Raw genomic sequence first — 19,940 nt, 5'->3', positions numbered from 1 at the left:
CGGCCCTGGAGGCAGTATACTGAAGGAGACAAGAGTGTGAGAGGTGCTTACATAGTCTGGATTGATGTATATTGTGGCAGATGTATTTGTGAGAGTATAGTCAGCAGTGCTGTTATCAGAGGTAGGCAATGTGGGGTTGTTTAGCTTGTATGGATCTACAAGTTCCAACATCTGGCCATATTATTTATGTATAGTGACAGTTGCAGGCTAGGTGGTGCTAACTTGCCACCTGTTCAAGCCTTGGGGCTATATTTACTAAATTGCAGGTTTAAAAAAAGTGGAGATGTTGCCTATAGCAACCAATCAGATTCTAGCTGTCATTTATTTAGTACATTCTACAAAGTGACAAATGGAATCTGATTGGTTGCTATAGGCAACATCTCCACTTTTTCAAACCTGCAATTTAGTAAATATACCCACTGGAGTTTGGGATCATCCCCTGCAGGATTAAAAGATGTGTGATCACAACCAGCAGCAGCTCAGTATAGAGCTCAGGAGGCTCAGTGAGTAGAAGGCTCAGCATGAGGCATTGTGAGAAAACTCAGAGATGAGCCAAGGAGAACGGACAATGGAGAGCACAAGAGACAGCCAAGTGAGGGCCCGTGGTGTGACCAACAGGACAAGAGGACAAGATAGAGACAGCTAAGTGAGGGCCCGTGGTGTGACTAACAGAACAAGATGCAGACAGCCAAGTGAGGGCCCGTGGTGTGACTAACAGAACAAGATAGAGACAGCTAAGTGAGGGCCCGTGGTGTGACCAACAGGGCAAGATGGAGACAGCCAAGTGAGGGCCCGTGGTGTGACCAACAGGGCAAGATAGAGACAGACAAGTATTCCTGATGTCTTCCTATAACTCCGTTTTCCCTTTGCAAAGTATCACTGACATAACACATACCTTAGCGATGCCCAAAGCTTGAATTGGACGCTGCTGCTTGCGCTTGACCTTGGCACACCCTTACTATACATTGACTACGTGCATACAGAGCTGGATTAAGGCTTTGGGGGGCCCCGGGCACTTAAGACAGGGGGCCCTCCTAAGATCTAAAATTAAGAGCATAGTGTCTTCATTGGGTTTAAGGCTGTAAACATTGACACATCCTGCATTACGACACCTATAGCCCGCAGTACGACACTTACAGCTCTCCCAGAGGGCTCGCCTAGGTTGTCTGCACAAGAAAAATCATTGCTTCCACAAACTAAAATACTTCACATTAAAACAATCATCAAAACACCACATTAAAACTAGCAATGATACCGCACACTAAAACTAGCAATGATATCGCACATTAAAAATACCATTGATAATCCACACTAAAACTAGCAATGATACCGTACATTAAAACTAACATAAAAAAATAAACATTGATAACATAGCACCAATTTTGACTATATGTCTGTATGTGTGTAACTATGTATGTATGTATGTATGTATACCCTTATATAATGCAGCAACTATGTTAGCGGATCCTCTGGCATGGATTGGCTTTACCAGCATATTATTAATGTTTAAGTACTTTGTATATTTAGTGAAACATAACTGAAGAAAAATTATATGTATATACATATTCAAGAAGACCTTTCATAGCGTTATTGTTTTACTTGATCAAATATGTCAAATGTAGCCACCTATAGCAGCTAGAATAATATATATATTATTTTAGCTGCTATAGGTTGCTACATTTGACAGTTAATCAAGTAATAATCTTGCGATGAGGGTCTTCTTGAATAAGTATATAGATATGATTGTTTTATTTTTCAATGTGTATAAATATGTACATGATCAGTAAAAGTCTGACGACCTCCCCAGACACTTGTTCTAACGCCTGGGAGGAGCTGCTGCAGCTGCGCATGCTCAGCAGCTCCATTTTGGCCATCTTAAAATGTACAGCAGCAGCAGCAGTGCTGCTGTACATCCGTTAGACATTTAGTCTGTCGGGTGGAGGAGGGTGCGCATGCGTCAGCCCCCCGCCCCTCCCCCACCGTCACACAGGCAAGGGAGCAATTGGATCACCAAATGACAGGTGAGGTGATCCGATCAGCGGGGGGCCCTCGGAGAGAGGGGGGGCCTGGGGCACGTGCCCCCTGTGCCCCCCCTTAATCCGGCCATGTGTGCAGCATACACCCCTTCCATTTCCCGTTCTGACACATACAATCGTAGGCTGTTGGAAGTGCCATTAGTATTCGTAGATGAATTGAATGTGCTTCTGTTCACTGGCGTATAGTCTTAGATTATTGTGTATAGTACGTGGTGTATAGTTTCTGGGCATGCAAAGTGCAATGAACACAAATACTGCACATATCGGCATTTACGTTCCTTAATGGATCATACTCCTAATCCATACTTGCCAGCTCTCCCGGAATATCCAGGAGACTCCTAGATTCTGGGTAGGTCTCCCGAACTCCCGGAAGAGTATGGCAGCCTCCCGCATCTGCCCACTTCCTACTGACCCCCGAAAATCACACGATTTGCTGAGCCCCACCCCCGTTCGCCCACCTACCCCCGGCAGCTCCTGGACGCCGACTTCAAGAAGTTGGCAAGTATGCCCTAAACTCTGAGTATGAGCCCTCTATGTGCAAAAGGCAGAGGATGAAGGGGGCAAAGGGATTGTGCTCTGCCCGAGCATGCTGAGAAAAGGTCTGGCTTTTATAAACTGCTTTGAAGCGCACTTCAGTGGAGGAAGAGTCTGTGGTCTGATGAAACCATGATTGAACTTTCTGTCCACAACACAAGGTGCTGTATTTGGTGCAAGCCTATCACTGCACATCCTCAGAAGACACTACCTCTATTGTCAATCATGGTGGTGTGAGCATAATACTACGAGGATGATTCTCTGCTACCAGGGCCGGATTAACCCTAGGGCTAACTGGGCTACAGCCCAGGGGCCTATGGCATCCAGGGGGCCCTTGAAAGTGCTCAACAGCATTATTGATCAGGCGGGGGCGCCCCCGTCGCGATCAATGCTCCTGAGCACTTTCACTGCAGTCCTTCCCCGGCGCGCTGTAGTCTCCTTACTGAGGAGATCTCGTGAGTCTCACTCTCACGAGATCTCCTCAGTAAAGATCTCAGTAAAGAGCATACAGCGGGGGGGGGGGCGGCTCGGATCATGGGGGAGGGGCCCTCACGGGGGAATGGAGGCCCCCTTAGCCCAGGGGCCTCCATTCCCTTAATCCGGCCCTGTCTGCTACAGAGGCGGGAAAACTTGTCAAGTAGAGGGAAAATGGATAGAAAAGGAGGGAACGGGTTTGTTTAACAAGGTGCACTGAGTATCCCTATATTATTTTTTATATTTACATGAACCATCCATTTAAAATATAACTTTTATTGATTGTAAATCTAAAAATGACCAGCGAAATATATAATGATATCAGTCCTATCTGTAATGACTGTTCAGCTTAGAAACTGAACCAGTCATTACAGATAGGACTGCCCAGTGACTTCTAGCGTCATTATTCTTTACTCAGTTAGGAGCATTTAAGAGGTAGATAGTTTATTACCTCTACAGACTCTGTATGATATTTATACAGACCTCAGAAATTTGGTTACACTATCAGGGATTAGTTACATTATTATACTCAGACCTCTTCCCTACCATTCCCAGTGGTACATTTATTACTGTCTATATAAGTGGCAGATAATTGAACATTGACTCAGTACAATATTTTGCATACTGACCACTTATGTAAAGCTCACAATCTGCTTTATATCCCTAACTTTGTTAATACAGGAGAAAGCATTAAGTGCACCCAGTAATTTTATTAACGTTTATTTTTAACAAGTTCACCTTCATTTACAGCTAATCAAAATATTGTTTTTTTTCTTATTTCCATTCCATATAGTTAACAATCCAAGCAGAAAATAAACATGAAGAAGCATGTACAGCCGCTAAATATAGCTTTTCCACTCAGCATATTTACCTTTTAATGTTCCTCCAGTTCGCCTGTACATTCCATACCCACTGCAATGACAGCTGTTAGCTCTCTCTTTTTCCATGTACATAAAAGTGCTAGTAAGCCAATAATATTCCTTGCTATGAAACAAAGTAGTACTCCTCTTCTATGAAACATGGTCTTTTTAAAGTTCTAAAAAGTTGTTATTAAAGTTAAAATAAAGTATACAAATAGAAAAATAAATAGTAATTACTAAAGAAAAATTGTTTATATATATAAATAATAAAACAAATATATTTTCTGAGATAGCATGGTAAACAATTGGTGGTGCTATTATGTGTCTACTCCATAACCCCAAAGCTCCATTTTTACAGGACAGTTCCAGAGAACAGGGCAGTGGTGCACGCAGGGGGGGTTTCTGGGTCCCTCCTCCGCTAAAAAGTGCCGTACAAGTGCCCTACTGTAGTATACAGCACCGCCGCGGACGCTTCTTTGACAGCGCCGCGGCTGCTGTATACTACAGTGCAGCCAAAACGGCGCTGCCGCGCATGTGCGGCAGGTCTCTAGATTTTTTTTTTTTCCGGGGGCGGAGGAAACCCCCCCCTGACAAATCCTCCGTGCGCCCCTGCAGGGGTAGGTCCTACCAATTTGGGAGCAAGGCTAGTGCAGATTGTGGCCATTTCTATGTAGTTCGGGGCGTGGCCTAATATTGTCAGGTGTGCTATATTGGATGATTATGTAGTCAGAACCTATAGAAATACATATAGGCAACCTGTGACTATAATTGTTGGAAAACTACATATACCAGCATACATGGCCAGCCTGGGCTCTGGGGTCACAGGATGGGGCTGACCATCTGCATTCCAGGCAGATGTGTGGTGATTTGTAGTGTAGAGGGGTTAGGACCTAACAGGTTAAGCTCGGAGCACAGTACACCTACCTCAGAAGAGATACACAGATGTTATGATTTGGAAATCCAGCGACAAGATTTTATTAAAAATGGAGCTCAGAGACCATTCTTATAAAATAGGATGAAATTCATCATCTCAGAGTTTCTCTAATTACCCAAAGTGTGAAGCTGCCAGTGTCTATCATTTACAACTTTCTCTGGTAGCTTTGTTATCTCTCCTTTATCTCATCTTATGCAGCTGTTGTGATGGAGCCACAAGCGAGTTCTTCACCTTACAGAACCTACTGCTGCCCAGTATGAAGGACACCTCTTTGTACATTGAGCTTCAGCAAATACAACGTAAATGTTCTCTGTGGTAGATCATCATCATCTATTTATTTATATAGCGCCAGTAATTCCACAGCACTCACATCAGTCCCTGCCCTGCTTACAGTCTAAATCCCCTAACTTACACACACACCAAGAGAGACTAAGGGCAATTTAATAGAAGCCAATTAACCTGCCAGTATGTTTTTGGAGTGTGGGAGGAAACCCATGCAAATACGGGGAGAACATACAAACGCCTCACAGATAAGGCCATGGTCGGGAATCGAACTCATGACCCCAGTGCTGTGAGGCAGAAGTGCTAACCACTAAGACACTGTGCTGCCCGATATGAAGGGAACAATATCACAAGATTTACAGAAACTGCAGCTAAAAGGATTTTTACAAACACAGATATTTGTTGGTTTTTTTTTTATATTATTTTTTACTTGATAGTGTGCTTTTAAAGTTGATCTTTGGTTGCAAGTGTCATGTTCATTATGCAACTTGTGGCTAAACAGGGTTAGGTGTTAACTACACTGTTGCCTATATCAACAAAATTATTATTATGGTAGATTTGTAAGACGCCACAGTGCTTCGCGGCGTAGTACAGTAGGGAAGACAAGGGCACACATAAAACAGGACATACACAAAACAGGAACATACAAGGCAGACAAAATGAATGGAGACAAGAAAACAAAGGGTGTGGAGGACCCTGCTCACTAGAGAGCTTACATTCTAAAGGGAAGAGGGCACAGCTGAAACATGAGGAGCGAGTGTGGCTCAGAGTGGAGATCGGGATAGTTGTGAGGTTGCATTAGTGTGAATAGTGTTATCGAGGATAAGGTCACCTCTAAAAAAGAGATGGGTTTTCAAAGCGCATCTAAAGATTTGAAGCTTGTGGGAAAGTCTGACTGAGCGTGGTAGGGAATTCCATAAGTGGGGAGCAGCACGGGAGAAGTCTTGTAGGCAGGAGTGAGGTGGTTATCAGAGAGGAGACAAGGCGCAGGTCAGAGGTAGATCTAAGAGGGCGGGAGGGAGATTATTTTTGATATGAGATTTGAGATATATGCAGGGGTGTTGTTGTAGACGGCTTATATTCATTTTTGTAGCTGGTAAAGTCATTAAACACAACATTATGTTATTCAAAAGTCTTATTACTTTGTCTAAAACTGATAGGACATCCCTTGAGTCCTAGCCTGTAATACATTCACAATCTCCGATCTCTTTTTATTGAAGTATTTTACACTTCATTAATGGTTCCTCGTTATCTCCCAGACAGTGAAGCTTAGCAGTTAATGGACAACTAAATCTAAAATACAATTTGTCTCATATAAAAGAGCTAATCATAACATTTACAAACATGTATGCAAAGCATACCTAAAACCATTTCAGATTTGTGCAGGACTGTCATGATTTTCAGTATCCAAAAATGACATGACCTATGGGGAAATAGGTTTAGTTTCTCCATACATGGGTTTGATTTGAGCAGATTGAGATGTGATTGGGTGGATCAGGGGTGTGGTCTAGTTTGTCTTGATTTTTGTTGATCATTAATATTTGGCAGGTATGGTAAAAGTTTCCAAATATTAACAGGATGTAAGATTTTGATTTTGTATTTACACTCATTGTGCTGCTGAATGGATGTTAATCTTATCTGTTATATAAATTCAGTCTCCGTTTTTTTATGATGGACTAGACAGTGTTCCGGGGGATAGTAAAAGTCCGTAAAATCTTCTTTAATCATTCCCCTGATTGGTGCTTTTCAATATTTTTTTTTTGGGCTTTGCTTTAAATGTCCTTTGACCTTCATGATGAATCTCTTGCTTGGGAAGGGACTAAATAATTAAAAGTGGGACCTCTCACACACTGGTGTATTTATTTTGAAATCACTTTAATTGTTCAGTTAATTATTTGGCCTCTGAAGATGAAGATTGCATCAGTGTTTATTTGGTGTATGGTAACACACCAAATCAACTGGCTGGTTATTTGTCAGTAAGTAAGAAAATGCTTTTAAAATGTTTTTATTTGATACTAGCAGAATACCCGGCGTTGCCCGGGATTTAAAGAATGTTTATTTACAAAAATCAATCTAAATATTAAACATCCATGTAAATATCATGTTAAAATTGGACCAGTAGAAGGTGAAAAGTGAAAATGTCAAACTGTATTTGAACTGTATATTATGGAACGAACCGATAAACAATTACTTCAAAACAGCTTGATAAACTATATTTCTTGTTTCTTCATTTGGGGCAAATACATATAAATTTGTTGGTGATCCAACTCTTAAACACACAACGTAAAATTGTCCATGAGAAAAGCAAGGTGATTCCAAGTTGACTTCAGCTACATGTAAAGATTGTCCTTGGGCCTTATTGATAGACATGGCAAAAGCTAAACGAACTGGAAATTGTAGACGCTTAAATTGAAATGGCATATCAGATGGAATGAGAGGTATGCGTGGAATGAAAGCATTGTCACCTTTTGCACAGCCTGTGAAAATAGTTGCTTCAATGACCTGAGAATTGAGCTTTTGGACTACTAATCTTGTACCGTTACAAAGTCTTGGAGGATTTAAATTTCTGAGAAGCATAATGGGCAGGGCCGGACTGGCCATCTGGCACTTCTGGCATTTGCCAGAAGGGCCGATGGCTGTGTGGGCCGGTCCGGTACCCTGCGCAGCCCCCCGCCCTCACTCATTTTTTTTTTATTTTAAAAGTCTTTTCTTTTTCTATTAGCAAAGGAGGGGAGGGGCGGGCGGCTCCCGCGCCGCGATCATGTGAGTATACAAATACTCACATGATCGCGGCGCCGGCCTCCACCCTCCCTCCTTTGTTTGCACTGAATGTCGAGCGTGACGTCATCACGTCACGCCCATCATTCAGTGAGGAGCGGCGCCCGGAAGAAAGAAGAAAGGAGAGAAGACAGAAAAGAGAAGAAATACAGAGGTAAGTTAAAGAGAGTAGAAGCGAAGAGAGGCACAGGGGAATACAGGGAGAAAGATCACAGGGGAATACAGGGAGAAAGATCACAGGGGAATACAGGGAGAAAGATCACAGGGGAATACAGGGAGAAAGATCACAGGGGAATACAGGGAGAAAGATCACAGGGGAATACATGGAGAAAGATCACAGGGGAATACATGGAGAAAGATCACAGGGGAATACAGGGAGAAAGATCACAGGGGAATACAGGGAGAAAGATCACAGGGGAATACAGGGAGAAAGATCACAGGGGAATACAGGGAGAAAGATCACAGGGGAATACAGGGAGAACAGCCACACGGGAATAAAGGGAGAAAGATCACAGGGGAATAAAGGGAGAACAGCCACCGGGGAATACAGGGAGAACAGCCACAGGGGAATAAAGGGAGAAAGATCACAGGGGAATACAGGGAGAAAGATCACAGGGGAATACATGGAGAAAGATCACAGGGGAATACATGGAGAAAGATCACAGGGGAATACATGGAGAAAGATCACAGGGGAATACAGGGAGAAAGATCACAGGGGAATACAGGGAGAAAGATCACAGGGGAAGACAGGGAGAAAGATCACAGGGGAATACAGGGAGAAAGATCACAGGGGAATACAGGGAGAAAGATCACAGGGGAATACAGGGAGAACAGCCACAGGGGAATACAGGGAGAACAGCCACAGGGGAATACAGGGAGAACAGCCACAGGGGAATACAGGGAGAAAGATCACAGGGGAATACAGGGAGAACAGCCACAGGGGAATAAAGGGAGAAAGATCACAGGGGAATAAAGGGAGAAAGATCACAGGGGAATACAGGGAGAAAAGCCACAGGGGAATAAAGGGAGAATGATCACAGGGTAATACAGGGAGAACGATCACAGGGGAATACAGGGAGAAAGATCACAGGGGAATACAGGGAGAAAAGCCACAGGGGATTACAGGGAGAACAGCCACAGGGGAATACAGGGAGAAAAGCCACCGGGGAATGCAGGGAGAAAATCCACAGGGGAATACAGGGAGAAAATCCACAGGGGAATGAAGAAAGGGGGTGGGGGGGTAAAAGGGACTGGGTGATGAAGAAAGGGGGGAGATTAAAGGCACAGGAGGATGAAGAGGGGCAAAAGCAGCATGGCAGAATGTGATGAAGGGAGTAAAAGTAGCATGGGGGCACATAAGGCGATCATAAGGGGGCACAGTATGGTGGTGATGAAGGGGCTGTTTTCAGGGAGGGAAATATGTTTATTTATTAAATGTGAATACTATTATTTTGATGTTGGGGTTGTAGTGAGGCCTAATTTTAAAACGTGGGTGCTATATTGATTTAACAGCGGTGCTGCTTGTAGTTTTCTAAATTTCATGTACCCATTTTTTCCCCAAATAGGGCCCCCAATATTCCAGGATCCAGACAAGCAGCAACTGATCTAAAGAAACCAGCAGCCACAAGTCAGGTAGGAGAGAGCAGGACAGTCTGCCAACTGTTCTGAATTTGGTGGGTGACTATCGCTTAGTCAGGTTTTGGTCTGACTGCAAGGACAGTTGGGAGGTATGGCCTGCTTCACATTGTACTGCTTGTGAAGGCAGAACTGTGTGCACCTAACAGTGCTCACAGTATTGCGTGTGTATTTGTTGAAAATGTGTCTAGTAGTAACCATATTACATAATAGGAGCCCCCCCCCCCCCCCCCCCCCTGAGCCTTAATCCAGCTCTGGTTAGCAGGAGGAATCTTATAGTTGCTCCCAGTCCCTGGACAGGACACAGCCTGCAGAGCAAGCCGAGGAGCTCTAAATCTCAGGAGATTTATTAATCTTGTGAGACTCAGAGCTTCTCTGCTCACTCTACAGATACTTCCCATCCTGATGGATTTCAGAAGCGTAGATAAGTACAGTAAACTAGGGTGTTGTAATGTGTTTCTGGGGTGGGGGTGGCGTGATGTGGGTGGGGAGGGCCTGATAAATGTAATGTTTTATTATAATGTATATATCAATGCCCCATGTCGACCACGCCTCCAACATAATGTGGCCACGCCCTTTGCACCGTTGCTGCTGAGCAGCGTCACCAACAGAGTTGGGCTTGTATGCTTCAAATGCCAGGGCTGATTTTTACTCCCAGTCCGGCCCTGATAATGGGTGATCCAATCTTCAGTACCAGGTTATGCGGTGGCATTCCGGGAGGTTCTAAAGAGTTTAAAAATTCAGTAGGATAGTGCACAGCCTCATTTTCTTCAACAACGGTATCTATTGATTTGTATAATATGGCTTCTCCAGGCAACTGTTCTTGAATCTTTAAGTTGATGTTGTTTACACAATTATTTTAGTTACTGGATGAAGCGGCATTAAACCATTCCCAATATTTAACAAATGATTAGCAAACTGACCGTCCATTGTGTTGCCATGCAGAGAAACTCTCATATTTGTGGTTAGTCGCAAAGTGCGAACATGCCTCCAAAGATGTGATGATTTAAGGCATGCATTAATTTCATCCGCCATTGTTCCTTTTAGAATGACCGACAATGTTTGTCGAAAATCTCTAGCCAATACAACAGTGACTCCACCCATTAGTAAATCATTGCCTCTTAAAAATTGAAGTGTTTGATTGAGGCCCTGTAAAGCATTTTTGTGTGACATGGTACATTCATCCCATACAATGACTTGACATTCCTGCAGAATCTGAGCTTTTTCTGTTCGTTTAGTGATATTGCAGACGGGAGTTTCACTTTGGGCCAGATTAAGCGGTAACTTGAAAGCTGAATGTGCTGTTCTTCCACCAGGGAGCAAAGTTGCAGCAATTCCAGAAGAGGCCACAGCAATAGCTATCTTGGAATGTACTGGAATTTTAGCAAGTAACAATTTGATGAGAAACGTCTTACCTGTTCTTCCGGGTGCATCCAGAAAAAATATATTTCCCCTTTTTTTTGGAACTTCTTCCAAGACATTGTTCCAGACATTCCAGAGTTATGGTCGTTTTCGATGATTTTTAGGTGTTACCCCCCTCACCACCCCCACCCTTAGGAGTGCTAGGGGTGTCTTGCCCCCACAATATTTTTTGTCAGACTGTAAGTCATATGTGTACCAAGTTTGGTGTAAATTGTTCCAGACATTCCAGAGTTATGGTAGTTTTCGATGATTTTTAGGTGTTACCCCCCCTTGCCACCCCCACCCCGTAATGAATTTCAATTTTAAATTTTTTAGTTGCCTCCGTCATGTTTTAATACACTCGTATGCAAAATTTTATGATCTTCGCTTGAAAAATGTGGATTTGTATAGAAAGACAGACAGAAGGACAGAAGGACAAATTTTCTCTTTTATATATTAGATTACACCTCATACAGAGATAGGACACGACACCTACCCAGCATGACCTGACCACTCTACATATAATATATTTTTATTACACATCTTCCAGGGGGGGTATACCCACCGTAGTGTTTGGCAGCAGAGGCAAAAATATCTGTATCATCCAAAATTCACAAACCAGGCAGCAGAGTTCACTTCATTCTAAAAGAATCATCAGCAAAATGCAATAGCGAGCGTTAGCTCATCTAGTGTTGTGATATCTGTGGATTGACTGCAAATCTCACCCTGTGGAAAATACAGACAGTTCAGTCATATGAGGGCTCCACAGAATAGGATATTGTGGTTGGATTGCAGTGCATAACCCACTCCAGGCAATGTCTGTGAGTTCAGTGGTGCAGAGAGTTCAGGCAATGGACAGTCTAGCAGTGGAGAAAGGCGATATGGTCAGATGACTCATCCTTCACTGTGTGTGTGGTCCTGGGGTGGGTAATGCACTTTCCTCTGCCCTGGCTGCTCTCTGGCGTGGGTGTAAATGACCACAGGGTCCTTGTACATGCAGGTTTTCAGCAATGTCTCTTTAAGGTGCTGGGGCACAGACGTGGTAACTTAGGGTGCAGTGGAAACAGATGTCTCAATGATTTGGGCGCCAGCCCATGTATATAAAAATACACCCTTTATTTACACTCCTCTCCTCCAGCCCTGTTAATCACCCCTCCTCTACAGGGGTAACATCCCTTGGGCTATAACACATGATCGCTGTTCTCTCTCTGTCTCTCCTGGGATTCTCACACTCACTTACACCCTCTATGTCCAGTGCTCTCTCAGCCATGCTTGGTAAATCTGACACTCTCACTAGTGTCCTCTTGCAGCCTCAGCACTCACCCCTTGGACTATAATACTCTCTCTGGTGTCCTCTCTGGATAGGACATCACATATATCCACCATGACCTGTTGGACAGGATTATAGTACAATTCTACTACACTCTATACAGACAGAGGACACTACATCTACCTAACATGACCTGACAATGGACCCATTTTTAATACAATATTGTTGTATATTAAGTTTATTTTACATACATTTATTTTCAAAATCCACCAATGCAACACATGGCAGAATTATTGTTTTTGATGCCGATGGACAAAGTGCATGTGTTATTCTAGGTTAAACTATGAAATAAAAAGTAGCTTTAGTAAATATGACTAAACTATTAGTAAATGCTACTAAGCAAATAATAAAAACTAACTAACATGTATGCTGTTTGTGGTTCTGAATCTATACGCTTGTTTTTTCTGTAAATATTTTGCTGGATTGTGATCACATGCATGATATCTGCTGACATGTCCTGATCATATCTTTGCAGCTAGTCATCACAGCTGATGACTGCCGGTCACATGTCCTTTCTGGTATGTAGGATATGGGAACTTCCCCGTCTCGGATGTGATTTGTTTGCAAGTTAAAGTGAAACAAACTACCCTCTCCAAAACAAAAATACATTGAAATGTTATTTTTTTGGGAGGGGGGCATAGGCAAACCGAGGGGGGTTTCCTAGTGTCTAGAAACCCCCTCCCAGCATGGGGCACTGTATGTTTGAGGTGGCTTGCTCAGTGTATATGATGGGGATAGGAATTGTCTGTGTATATGATGTGGATAGGAAGAGTTGGAGAGTAGCCAAGCACTGTCTAAAACTATAGCCACGCCCCCATACATGCTGGTCACGCCCACTCGCGGCGCAACATGAAAACCCCTCTCTACAAATCCTGCGTTTGGGGGGGGGGGGGTAAGGGATGACCCGTTGATGTGTGGCCATGTGTGACATTTTGGATTTTCTTGACCTTCTATAATAATATTGTAATTACCAAATTGAACTGTTGCAAAATTAAACTCATAAGATCATATAGCTAATTATCCTTTTAGTAGATGGAACTTTCCTTCATTTATTTTTCAGATGAATACAAACTTTACAATTATTACTCCCCCCCCCCCCCCCCCCCCCTCTATTTTGCCCAAATTGCTCTTCATTAAATCCAGCCCATTGAATTTTGGGGACATTGTTGTGTATCTAACATAGGTGACGTCTGACATTTTAATTAGGGGACGGAGACTTTTAGCAATTTCAAGATTTATGACAACTTACAACAAAGTTATAATGTGAAATATTTCTCTCTTCTCTCTGCAGGTCAACTTTGTAGCGTGCCAACTATTTGCCTTGCTTGCTGCTATCTTGTTTCGTACCTACCTTCATTCAAGCAAAACCAGTCCTTTAATCAGACATGTAGTTGCTACCCTTCTGGGATTGTACCTTGCACTTTTTTGCTTTGGATGGTAAGTAGCTCTATTATATTCTGATTAATTATATTCCTCTGATAAACTGCTGTGAAAATCATATTTGCCTAATTTTTTGCTAAGGGGCAATTGCCGGGGGCTTGATGGCGAGGTTAGGGTTCTTTTAGCCCCACCTCCACTGCATTATAATTGTTCAGCCCACACGATGGTTTCCTTAAATCCCTGTAGAGCACTGACTTACATTAATAGTGAAAATTTAAAATAGGTAATCTTACAGAATTCATACGGTATTAGTGATCAGCTTTTCACTGCCTTCACACAGCAGCTAAAGTGTACAGCTATTTAACCATAACAACCCACAAATAGATATCTTGTCAGAAAGTTATTTGAAAGCTGCTGATATGGCAGATAGACAAAGCATTCCAGCTGTGCACAGATTACCTAGGAGACTGCAAGCCAACCACCTCTAGCTTTTGGGTCTGTGCGCTTTTCTTCTTCCCTCTCGCAAAATGATGCATGAAAGAGAAGATGTATATCTATATTTTTGTGAACGTGCCCCTTATAGTATTTTTGCAGGTTTTCTGATATTTCCTACATTGAGCTGAAGTCAGCATGTGAGAAATGTGACAGGGAGAAAATATGTACTGGGGGAAACATTCAAAGAGACGCTTCATGGCTTACTTAGAATATATATAAAATTATACATCAGTTAGCGTAAATGTTGCCGCCCTATACTACAATCTGAAGTATTGTCTTTTTTTGGGGGGGTTCGTAAGAGTTAACTTTGCAAATGTCAGTTGGTTTTGTGTTGTATAGTTCATCATTTGCATGTTTGAGAGCTTGATTAACCATGTGACACAGGATATGGCGGGTTGTCTTTTAAATTCTTTAAACATAATATGCACGGTCTATATTCATTTTCTGCATTTAGTTAAAGCCTCCCTGCCTATACCAACACAGGTAACAGGCTTTTTCTTTTCGTGTGTGGGTGTTTCATGTCACCTTACGCAATCTCAGGGTTGGTTAGTAGAGTATTTTAGCTGTAATAGTGTAGTGTGCACAGGCAATGAGCTTATTGTGGGAGCTGAGGGCAGGTTTCCAGATGACTTTCAAGTTAAATTATATGCAGAAAGCCTGTTGGTACCCAAAAATATTTACAGAGCTGGGGCTTCTGCACTGCACTCTATTAGAGAGGCTACGGATCTGACATTGCTGGTTTCCTAGCGGTCACTGGTTTAATCACATGACTTCAGCACTGGACACTGCTCTAGTTATTTTTATACAGCTCTGCTCACACATACGAGGTCTGCAGCACCGGCCTTTACCTGCTTAAACCACAAATACTTATATAATGCCATCCGATAGCTTATGGGCATCTAATAGATACCAGACTGCAGGATCCTCTGGAATATACCGCAAGGCTGTTTGGTGATTGCTGACTGGTTAATCCAGAGGAAAGCAACCAGTGATATTCCAGTTGTTGTGGGACTGCAGGTCTGGTCATGTTCTCTCAGATATTTATTTTGCTGGGACTTGTAGTTCCACCACAGCTGGAGAACTGTAGGTTGGTCTTACGGAAATAAACAACCAGCTTTGTGTTGTCTGCCACTAATAGAATGTTTTTAACCTCCTTAGGTATGCCTTACATTTTATTGTGCAAAGCGGTATCTCCTATGTCATCATGATCGCAGTAGGCGTGGAACATATGCACAAGTAAGAGATTAATATTCTGTAATAACTAATGTCCATGTTGGTATTCTTTGTCCATCCTTCAAGTACATATGTACATGGAACATTGTGGAGAAAGTTGAACAGTAGAATTGTGTTTTACATGTTGTATGTTGGTAGTCTGCAGGTACTTGACCATTATGAAGAGGTGTTTAATTCTCACTTGGCAAAATTCTCACTTTCCCATTCTATTTCTATGCAGTAATAATACAGAGATACGCTAATGGCCTCACTTAGAGATGGATGCACTTTGCTCATAAATTACATGTGCAGTTGTGTGTATGTTGAGTCCCATGTATCTCAAGCTTCAAAATAGAAGTATTCATGCGTCAGGTGTACATCAGGCATAAAATTGCGCAAATTGAGAAATAAGTAATCCAAATAGATGGCCGTGACTTGTTATAATATATCCGCAAGCTTCTAATCAGCAGCCTCTAGATAGTGCTGCTGGTATAATAATCATCACATATCTTTACACCAGGCCTTCAAAACCTGCAAAATATATGGCTCTTAAGTAGAGTTTCTAGGGACGCGGCCAAGTCTCATTAAGTTGCATATCCAGGGGCTGTGCTACACGTACGTCAACGTGCCCTTACTGTACTAAACTTACACTGCCCGCCTCCGTTGTGCTTCATCAGACCTCAGGGGCCGCAAATGTACGACACTGACATATTTTGATTAATGTGTATTAGTGAAATGCATATCTTTATGGCTCAATAATGGATGTACATCCGGCTCTAAATGATCCACACAAATGGACGTACATCCAGCTCTAAATGATCCACACAAATGGACGTACATCCGGCTCTAAATGATCCACACATATGGATGTACATCCAGTTCTAAATGATCCACACATATGGACGTACATCCAGCTCTAAATGATCCACACATATGGACGTACATCCAGCTCTAAATGATCCACACATATGGACGTACATCCAGCTCTAAATGATCCACACATATGGACGTACATCCAGCTCTAAATGATCCACACATATGGACGTACATCCGGCTCTAAATGATCCACACATAGGGACGTACATCCAGCTCTAAATGATCCACACATATGGACGTACATCCAGCTCTAAATGATCCACACATATGGACGTACATCCAGTTCTAAATGATCCACACATATGGACGTACATCCAGTTCTAAATGATCCACACATATGGACGTACATCCAGCTCTAAATGATCCACACATATGGACGTACATCCAGCTCTAAATGATCCACACATATGGACGTACATCAAGCTCTAAATGATCCACACAAATGGACGTACATCCAGCTCTAAATGAACCACAACAATGGACGTACATCCGGCTCTAAATGATCCACACAAATGGACGTACATCCGGCTCTAAATGATCCACACAAATGGACGTACATACGGCTCTAAATGATCCACACAAATGGACGTACATCCGGCTCTAAATGATCCACACATATGTACGTACATCCGGCTCTAAATGATCCACACAAATGGACGTACATCCAGCTCTAAATGAACCACAACAATGGACGTACACCCAGCTCTAAATGATCTTCAAAAATAGACGTACAGCCAAGTCTAATTTATTCACACATATGGACATATATACAGCTCTAAATTATTCAAAATAAAGGACGTACATCCAGCTCTAAATGATCCACAACAATGGACGTACATCCAGCTCTAAATGAGGGGATGCTATAGATTAGGATAGCTTTTTTTATTTCTTTTTTATGTCTAACAAAGCTGCAAGGCAAAATAGAAAACATATTAATGATATTGACATTTGGGGGTAAAATATTTTAAATAATGAGGAAAGATCATTTGATTGATCCCTCTAGTTCCCTTATCAGCTCTTTGGGTTACACATGTTTACTGTTGGTTTCGAAGAGTAAAACTGCCACGAACAACAATATAGCACTTTATAAAACCATGGATGGGTTTTTGTTTGGTTTCCACAAATCATCATCATTGTTTTTTGTCCTGTATAAGCTGCAAGAGAAGTTAACAATCTATTTAGTTTTGAATATATTGCCAAGAAATAAATCGCTCATTAAAGGGGTTTCCCACTTTAAGACAGTTTTAATATATTAACAACAACAAGATATTTTGTAGCAAATTATGAGGAAGACTGAATAATCACTGCACGGGTTCTGCGTCCCTGTAAAAACAAATATATAACCAAAGCAAAATAGCAGTGGAATTCCAAATCCTCCAACGAACTGGAAATGCAATGTGAATGAATTTTAAAATACATTTATTAAAACAAATACATATTAAAACATAAGTATTGCTCTGTATGCATATGCAACCAACCAATATCCGTCCATGAGGAGTGTCAATATTAGGTGCACCTATAATGATTTAGATCTAATTGAATAATGTCTCCAAATATGATGGTTTAAGTTGAAATAATCCTATAACTTGATTGGAGCTCACTTAGTTAGACTCCGTACAATCACACAATATATGTGCGATAATATATAAATAGCCAGGGTGGAGAGACGATCCGTTGATTTTGATATCTCAGTTGGACATAGCCAAAATAGAATGGACTAAAAAAAAATCGTCTCATAGATTGCACAGTCTAGAATCGGAGAACTCCCTCCATATACTTGTAAGGCAGGTATTCATAGAATTAAATACAGTCCATATTGAGGCACTTGCTTACCCGAGATGAAAGTCTCTGCTGGAACGCCCGATCCAGATTCCTCCGTCTTACTCATGCATGCTAAGAGTGACGGTAACAATCCTCCCCCTAAACAGGGGTGTCGGGATCCTAGTTCCTATACAGGTGGGTAAGTCGTGATCTTCCGTATAGTCCAATAAGCGGCCAGTGCTGTGGATATTAACTCCTCTGCTGAGCAAATAGAACTTATGGTCTCCCGGAGTCAGACCTGTTAGGGGAATGTTTCCGTATGGCCTTGGCTTGAGTGTTGGTAGAGCTCAAAATAGGAAAATAGCATACGAGTATATTGTTCCAAGTGTTGATAACACCTTACTGACGCGTTTCGTTGTATGGTACAACTTCCTCAGAGATGGTGGTCACTACGACCTTCACATCTTATATATAAGCCTAATTCATTCACTCACATTCACCTGATCATTCCACATTGCAAAAACCAGTTCACCATATAGAGAAAACATCACTGAAGCACAGCGCGAATTCCTATATAGCTAAAAACACCAAATGTTACATTTGTCAAAGACTTATCCTCTATTTAGACTTAGTGCCATATATATCAAACCAGATCATGATACTTATATCTATATGTTTCTTATGTAATGATAACCAATAGTGGCACAGAATCCTTGGACATTAGCATATTAATTTCGTCATTCCGTAATGCCTATTATGATCTATTAACCTCATCTGTACTCGACAGGAAACATTACGGGCACTAAGTGGTGTATACAGAATCTTCAAGCAACATATTTGGAGACATTATTCAACTAGATCTAAATCATTATAGGTGCACCTAATATTGACACTCCTCATGGACGGATATTGGTTGGTTGTATATGCATACAGAGCAATACTTATGTTTTAATATGTATTTGTTTTAATAAATGTATTTTAAAATTCATTCACATTGCATTTCCAGTTCGTTGGAGGATTTGGAATTCCACCGCTATTTTGCTTTAGTTTTAATATATTGGCTAGTGCATGCCTTCTGGCAACATTTACTAATACATTCCTTTATCTTCTTCAGTGTTTTTCAGTCATGTATTTAGTTATATCTGTTGCCATGGGATACGACAACAAGCTGGCTTCTGAATAAAATGTGGAGCACTGCGGAGCTCTATCATACCCCATGCCAATAAAAGTAGAGCATTGTCTCTGATATCATAAACACATGTCTAGGAAACAAAAAGGAATACAGATAATGTAAAGAAAGTTCAAGCAATATAGCAATATATTTTGTAAAAATTATCTGGAAGGCATATATTAAAGTCTTCACCTGAAGATAGACAGCTCCCTTAAGACAATATCTGAAAGAGAATTTGGATACTAAAATTATTCCCCTAAAATCCTCTGTTCCCTCAAACCCTGTTACACGCAGAAGAGATGCTGCCTATAATGGCTAATTAAATTGCATAAGTTTAGGCAGTTACACAAACTAACAGGAATGTTTGTATTAGTACAACGTGAACCGTCAATAATATTTAGTATTGCCATTGACTTATACCAGCAGTATATAAAGTGCTAAGTTAAACTAGAGAATGGAAAGACTTTCATTTAAAGAGACTACACTATCTACATCTTCTTTGCTTCATTGTGTCTTCATCTCTTTGCCAGCTCCACTAAATCCCCCACCGTTACCTTAAATGACAGGTTCATAATTGCTGAAATCTCTATTAGTGCCCTTTTTCTCCGCTAGTGCTGTCAGTTGTTTTGGTGTCAGGTAAGAATGAGATAAAATATAATGCATTGCTTCTCATTGTGGCCAACTGCATTGTCCTTAAAAATATCTCTCTTTTTCAACATTGACCTTCAGCATTAATACAATGCCTTTTATGTGTGTCTTTATTTAATTTTAAAAGGCTGTT

At 41.6% G+C, this 19,940-nt stretch overlaps 1 protein-coding gene across 1 annotated transcript in view; it reads left to right on the top strand.

The window, feature by feature from the left end:
• MBOAT2 (membrane bound glycerophospholipid O-acyltransferase 2) overlaps nucleotides 1–19,940 on the top strand; it is a 182,248-nt gene that overhangs the window by 43,436 nt on the left and 118,872 nt on the right. Inside the window, exons 2-3 of the mRNA XM_075201470.1 lie at nucleotides 13,556–13,701; nucleotides 15,298–15,375. Coding sequence (XP_075057571.1) covers nucleotides 13,556–13,701; nucleotides 15,298–15,375 — 224 coding nt within the window. The remainder of the gene's footprint in view (nucleotides 1–13,555; nucleotides 13,702–15,297; nucleotides 15,376–19,940) is intronic.

This window comes from Mixophyes fleayi, chromosome 3, assembly GCF_038048845.1.
Source record: "Mixophyes fleayi isolate aMixFle1 chromosome 3, aMixFle1.hap1, whole genome shotgun sequence".
Taxonomy (NCBI): Eukaryota; Metazoa; Chordata; class Amphibia; order Anura; family Limnodynastidae; genus Mixophyes; species Mixophyes fleayi.
This window is presented reverse-complemented; position numbering and strand designations above follow the sequence as displayed.